Genomic DNA, 7,529 nt, shown 5'->3' with positions numbered 1-7,529 from the left:
AAAACAGCCACGAACAGTGATCAGTCACAGAAACACATCTCACACCTTGAAAACCAGGATGACCGAGAGGTAATGCTGCCCATCATCTCACGAGGTCATTTTCACCACGACTCCTTCTTCGAGAATCTCCGCCAGCAGTTCGATACAGCCGTGCGAGACATGCTGGATCAGTGGAATTCACGGTCATCCTTCGAGGACGATCTTCTTTCCTACAGACGAATGCGAGATCTCAACCTCACGGAAGACAATCAGGCTCTTTCCGTCAGCCAAGACAACACGTCGCATCAGGTAAGTGGCTTCCACAGTAATTATTTATCTTGCGGTGAAACATTATCTGTTGCAAATTGCCTGTATGAATGAATTCATTAAAGATACGATAATGACCTCTGACTTTCCAGGTCGTGATTGACGTGCACGACTTCATGGACGGCGACATCAAGGTGAAGGTGGTGGACGACAGCGAACTGGTGATAGAAGGAAGCGTCGAGAAGCGACAGGATGGCGCCGTCTCGAAGAACACTTTCTGTCGACGATTCTCATTCCCGGGTCTCTTGAGCGAAGACACTGTGTCCTCGTCTGTGTCAGCTGATGGAGTTCTTACTGTCACTGTTCCAAAGAAGGTACGTAGTATAAGATGAGAAAACGGATTGAAAAAAATCATCATTTACAGGGTACACATTACCTGAAAACGTTTTACAGACAAGAACCTTCATTTACATGAAATTCTTCTTCCAGAGTTCCTTGACAAACAAGGATGGCCAAACTATCAAAATCACTACCTCGCATAAAAAGTCTGCAGATGCTACAAATACACTCAAGGATATCACAAACAACGTCGAAGCGAAAGAAGTTAGTGTCGAAGGAAAAACATCAAAATCGTCTCGAGTGAACGTGCAACAAGATCAGGCTCAGTCGACGGAGTCTCAGAACACGCAGACTTCGAGCGACTCGACGGAGACCAGGCCACTTGCTCCCTTCCACCTTCCCATTTCCGAAAGAGGGCCTTTCTTCTGCGATTCCTTCTTCCAGGACACTCGACAGCAATTCCAAGAAGCCGTCGACCAAGTTCTCAAGGAGTGGGGACAACTGGACTCTGCGAGCGACCACATGAACATGTACAGGAACTTGCGAAAGCATAACTTGCAGGAAGAGAACCAAGCCGTCGCCTTCAACGAGGACCACCAGTGTTATAAGGTCAGTTGAAATAGCATTCAGTATTAATGCATTTGAATCTATTTTGATATATAAACAATAATTAGTTTCATGCATGCGAATTAATATTAAAATAATGTTCAAATTAGATTGTGGTGGATGTGCAAGACTTCAAGGAAGGCGACGTCAAGGTCAAGGTGGTAGACGAGAATGAGCTAACAATCGAAGGCAATTTGGAGATCAAGCGAGACGATTCCGTGTCCAGCAAGAGTTTCTTCCGCCGTTTCTGCTTCCCAGGACTCGTGAGTGCCGACACCATGACGTCCGGGATGTCATCTGACGGCATCCTTACTGTTAGTGTACCAAAGGTAGGTCTATACAAGCATTTTCACGAATCTTTTTATTTTACATTATGCATTGGAAATGACTGATATAGTTCTTTAAGGATAGTTCAATAATTTCAACTTTCCTTAATCAGACAACACCGGGATCCAAGGCCAGTGCTGCTTCTGAAGCGTCAAAATCTCAGCTTTCCCAGACTTCATCTCAAAGCACAGGAGAAATTCTCACAGAAAAAACAAAATCAGAAAGTTTTCGCTCCGAGTGTCTGAATACATGTACTAAGAGGACTGAAGCGACTTCATCGTCGTCAGTAACAAACAAAATCATCAGCGAGGAAAAACAACAAGAAAAAGACGCCCATAATAAAATCAGTGAAACCGGATCCATGCTTTCACACAACACACAGTCAAGCAAGGACGCAGTGGACGACCAGTGCCTTCTCATCTCCTCGAAGGGTCAGTTCTTCTCTGATTCCTTCTTCAAAGACGTTCGTAAGGACTTCGAAACGGCTGTCAATGAAGTCCTCAACAGGCATGATATTATGGGGCGTGCAAACGACGAACTCTCCTGCTACCGAAGTCTACGGGAACGTGAGCTCAATGATGAGACTCAGGCGATGAAGACAACAGAAGATCAAAACGGATTTAAAGTGAGTATATGGCATCGTGGAGAATATCATCTTTAGAAAACATTAAAAAATTATTTTCGGATCATGCCTCACGTTAAATAATATTAATATTTGCTTATATCCTAATTAGGTAGTGTTAGACGTCCACGACTTCATGAACGAAGACGTCAAAGTGAAGGTGGTGGACAACAAGGAGGTGGTAGTGGAAGGTCGTGCGGAGAAGAACGACGGAACTTTGAGGTCAAGCAAGAGCTTCTGTCGACGTTTCACTTTTCCTGGCGCAGTAGACATGAACGCTGTCACTTCAGCAATGTCTTCCGACGGTGTCCTCACCATCACTGGGCCCAAGTTTGAAAATGGGGGACACTGAGAACACTAATATGTGAAGATATATCACAATGCCAAGATTATCAACTGTTATGGGCGTTATTAATGTAATAATATGTTTGTATGTTGAAAATCTTTAAAGAATAACACTTACAAAGTATATGTATATTTGATTTTAAACTATTTTTATACGAAATTAAATATATTGATTTATAATGCTTTTTACATTACCTCCGGTATCATATCGTTTATCCACCTCTAAATAATGATTTTGTTATGTTTGCTATATTTCTATTTCTAGGGATATTCCTTGTGCGCAAATAAGATATTGCCAAAGTCTTACTACAAACACTTATGCATAGCAGACTGCTATGCTTAGGCCACAGAAACATATAGACAAAAGCGTACAACATTTAAATACCTCGCTCGACCACACGTCATTCTCTATTTTGAAATAGAAAAAGAGAATTAAGGGAACTTTGATTTTCATTATCAATTCAATAATTAATATTTTCAATAATGTTATTCATATAGAGATATCATTTATTCTTCCATAATTTATCATTTATAGATAAGTAATGGAAAGTTTATATATCTATAGATTCTTTGGTACAGGCAAGCACACAGAAACAAGCACTGAAATGGAAGTTTGCTTACACACACACATACATATATGTGTGTGTGTGTGTGTGTTTGTGCTAATGTATGTGTATTTCTGTTTGTGTGTGTATTAGAAATATGCACACACACACACACACACACACATATGTACACACAGATATTCCCTGTATGTACATACATACATACATATATATACATGCATACATGCATACATACATGCATGCATACATACATATATAAATACATATATACATAAATATACATAAAAAACATATATATGCATGTATACACACACACACATGTATACATACATATATATATATATATATATATATATATATATATATATATATATATATATATATTTATATATATATAACATATATATGTATATATATACTGTGTGTTTGTATGTATATATATATTTTTTCATATACATATATGCATATATATTTATAAAGTACATATATATATCTATGTATATATGTATATGCATATATGTATATACAGATATGAGTATATATATAGATATAATTTATAATAATTATATATATATATATATATATATATATATATATATATATATATATGTATATATATATAAATATGAATATTATATATATATATATATATATATATATATATATATATATATATATATATATATGTATATATATATTTTTTTTTATACGAAATTAAATGTATTGATTTAAACTGCTTTTTACATTACCTCCGTTATCATATCGTTTATATATATACATATATGCATATAATATAATACATACTATATTTTATATATATATATATATATATATATATATATATATATATATATATATATATATATATATATCATATCATATCATATCATCATATGATCGATGCGGTGGTTGACGAACTACTTGGCGCCATGTTGACATGTAGTTGACTTGGTCTTTATACTGGGGCGGCTGACCAATGAATATATATATATATATATATATATATATATATATATATATATATATATATATATATATATATATATATATATATATATATATATATATACACATACACACACATATATATATGAATATATATGTTTAAATATATATATATATATATATATATATATATATATATATATATATATATATATATAAACGCATACAAATACATGAATACATCGTATAAATCGTGTAGGTTAATATTTACGAAAGAAGACCGTTTATCAAGGACCTCAACAAACCTCAACATCCATATTTGGTCCCAAGGAGTTCAAGAGGTGCTTCACTGAGGACTCGCCTTCATACAAACAGGATCGAAACTGTATCCTTTGCTTGCAGAAAACGTAGAGATTTGTATCCCTATTTCTTGGCTGTTTTTTTTTTTCTTTTTTTTTTTACTTAGGAAGGTCATTCTGGTACGACTTGAATGATATTAAAAAAAGAGTAAAGGAACAAGGGTTCCTCGTAAATAGCAATGCGTGATGGTTGTTATCATATCACCCGTTTAACGAAGCTATATCCGATGTAGGAATATCGCCATCTAAGACAAGGGTTAATAATGGTGAATGTATTGCAGATCGTAAATAAGATTTACGGAATGATAATAATAATAATAATAATAAAAAATTAAAATAATAATAACCATTATGATAATAATGATTATAAAAATAATAATAATAAGAAGCAGAACAACAATAATAATAATGATAACAATAACAGTAATGTAATAAAAAACTATTTAGTCACTAACGTAACTCGATCTTTACTATATTAGGAATATGAGCATCGACATATCAAGAATACAAATCGATGCACAGAAAAGGAATAAGGAATGAACCAGAATCTTCTCATAGCGCGAGGAAGGGAAAGGAACGCGTAATGACATCATCAGGTATGTCTGGACGGTGGGCGTCGCTCCAAGTCGGGCCACATAAAACGTGGCGTTTCGTCTGACCCACCAGTTACTTCTACGCTAGCACTTGCAGTGAACACAGCTATTTCAAAGTTCATCTTCTTATTAATATTTTTTAATACATTTGTATAAAGAAAGAAAGAGCAAAATGGCCCCAATTCAGAACCACTTCTCTTCTCACGTTGAAGATAACACAAGCAGTGCGAGCAGCAAGACCTTCACGGCCAGCAGCTCCTTCCACGCGGTCAAAACGTCTTCATCCCAGAACAGTGCAATTTCCAGTGAAAGCAAAACAGCCACGAACAGTGATCAGTCACAGAAACACATCTCACACCTTGAAAACCAGGATGACCGAGAGGTAATGCTGCCCATCATCTCACGGGGTCATTTTCACCACGACTCCTTCTTCGAGAATCTCCGCCAGCAGTTCGATACAGCCGTGAGAGACATGCTGGATCAGTGGAATTCACGGTCATCCTTCGAGGACGACCTTCTTTCCTACAGACGAATGCGAGATCTCAACCTCACAGAAGACAATCAGGCCCTTTCCGTCAGCCAAGACAACACGTCGCATCAGGTAAGTGGCTTCCACAGTAATTATTTATCTTGCGGTGAAACATACGTCTCATTATCTGTTGCATATTGCCTGTATGAATGAATTCATTAAAGATACAATAATGACCTCTGACTTTCCAGGTCGTGATTGACGTGCGCGACTTCATGGACGGCGACATCAAGGTGAAGGTGGTGGACGACAGCGAACTAGTGATAGAAGGCAACGTCGAGAAGCGACAGGATGGCGCCGTCTCGAAGAACACTTTCTGTCGACGATTCTCATTCCCGGGTCTCTTGAGCGAAGACACTGTGTCCTCGTCCATGTCGGCAGATGGAGTTCTTACCGTCACTGTTCCAAAGAAGGTACGTGGTAAAAGTCGTGAAAACGGATTGAACACAATCATCATTTACAGGCTATACATTATCTGAAAACTTTTTACAGACAAGAACCTTCATTTACATGAAATTCTTCTTCCAGAGTTCCTTGACAAACAAGGATGGCCAAACTATCAAAATCACTACCTCGCATAAAAAGTCTGCAGATGCTACAAATACACTCAAGGATATCACAAACAACGTCGAAGCGAAAGAAGTTAGTGTCGAAGGAAAAACATCAAAATCGTCTCGAGTGAACGTGCAACAAGATCAGGCTCAGTCGACGGAGTCTCAGAACACGCAGACTTCGAGCGACTCGACGGAGACCAGGCCACTTGCTCCCTTCCACCTTCCCATTTCCGAAAGAGGGCCTTTCTTCTGCGATTCCTTCTTCCAGGACACTCGACACCAATTCCAAGAAGCCGTCGACCAAGTTCTCAAAGAGTGGGGACAACTGGACTCTGCGAGCGACCACATGAACATGTACAGGAACTTGCGAAAGCATAACTTGCAGGAAGAGAACCAAGCCGTCGCCTTCAACGAGGACCACCAGTGTTATAAGGTCAGTTGAAATATTATTCAATACTAATGCTTTTGACTCCATTTTAATATATAAACAATCATTCGTTTCATGCATGCGAATTAACATTAAAATAATGTTCAAATTAGATTGTGGTGGATGTGCAAGACTTCAAGGAAGGCGACGTCAAGGTCAAGGTGGTGGACGAGAATGAGCTAATAATCGAAGGCAATTTGGAGATCAAGCGAGACGATTCCGTGTCCAGCAAGAGTTTCTTCCGCCGTTTCTGCTTTCCCAGGACTCGTGAGTGCCGACACCATGACGTCCGGGATGTCATCTGACGGCATCCTCACTGTTACTGTACCAAAGGTAGGCCTATACAAGCATTTTCACTAATCTTCTCATTTTACTTTATGAATTGCAAACGATTAATATATTCCTTTAAGCACAGTCCAATAATTTCCACTTTTATTAATCAGACAACACCGGGATCCAAGGCCAGTGCGTTTTCTGAAGCGTCAAAATCTCAGTGCCTTCCCATCTCTTCGAAGGGTCAGTTCTTCTTTGATTCCTTCTTCAAAGACGTTCGTAAGGACTTCGAAACGGCTGTCAATGAAGTCCTCAACAGGCATGATATTATGGGGCGTGCAAACGACGAACTCTCCTGCTACCGAAGTCTACGGGAACGTGAGCTCAATGATGAGACTCAGGCGATGAAGAGACAACAGAAGATCAAAACGGATTTAAAGTGAGTATATGGCATCGTGGAGAATATCATCTTTAGAAAACATTAAAAACAATTTATTTTCGGATCATGCCTCACGTTAAATAATATTAATATTTGCTTATATCCTAATTAGGTAGTGTTAGACGTCCACGACTTCATGAACGAAGACGTCAAAGTGAAGGTGGTGGAAAACAAGGAGGTGGTAGTGGAAGGTCGTGCGGAGAAGAACGACGGAACCTTGAGGTCAAGCAAGAGCTTCTGTCGACGTTTCACTTTTCCTGGCGCAGTAGACATGAATGCTGTCACTTCAGCAATGTCTTCCGACGGTGTCCTCACCATCACTGCACCCAAAATTTAAGACAGAATACTAGATATTTTAA

At 38.1% G+C, this 7,529-nt stretch overlaps 2 protein-coding genes across 3 annotated transcripts in view; both read left to right on the top strand.

Annotated features, from left to right (window-relative positions):
* Positions 1-2,665, top strand: part of LOC119574519 — a 2,897-nt gene extending 232 nt beyond the window's left edge. Inside the window, exons 1-6 of one of the 2 annotated variants that reach the window (XM_037921796.1) lie at positions 1-288; positions 399-620; positions 736-1,194; positions 1,302-1,520; positions 1,691-2,143; positions 2,253-2,665. The exon at positions 1-288 is cut by the window's left edge and continues 232 nt beyond it. In XM_037921796.1, the coding sequence (XP_037777724.1) occupies positions 1-288; positions 399-620; positions 736-1,194; positions 1,302-1,520; positions 1,691-2,143; positions 2,253-2,492 (1,881 nt within the window). In that variant the 3' untranslated portion in view covers positions 2,493-2,665. Of the gene's footprint in view, positions 289-398; positions 621-735; positions 1,195-1,301; positions 1,521-1,630; positions 2,144-2,252 lie in introns of both variants that reach the window. The other variant, XM_037921795.1, reaches the window with a different exon arrangement.
* A 2,358-nt stretch (positions 2,666-5,023) lies between these two features.
* LOC119574521 lies at positions 5,024-7,529 on the top strand. The gene is given in 8 exon segments (XM_037921798.1): positions 5,024-5,549; positions 5,669-5,890; positions 6,006-6,464; positions 6,572-6,712; positions 6,714-6,791; positions 6,902-7,141; positions 7,144-7,170; positions 7,283-7,529. Coding segments are annotated over 8 exon segments (1,821 nt in total). The 5' UTR covers positions 5,024-5,120; the 3' UTR covers positions 7,508-7,529.

The sequence above is a fragment of the Penaeus monodon genome, chromosome 6 (assembly GCF_015228065.2).
Source record: "Penaeus monodon isolate SGIC_2016 chromosome 6, NSTDA_Pmon_1, whole genome shotgun sequence".
NCBI classification, from domain to species: Eukaryota; Metazoa; Arthropoda; class Malacostraca; order Decapoda; family Penaeidae; genus Penaeus; species Penaeus monodon.
The sequence above is the reverse complement of the archived record's forward strand: the minus strand, read 5'-3'. Positions and strand labels throughout refer to the sequence as shown.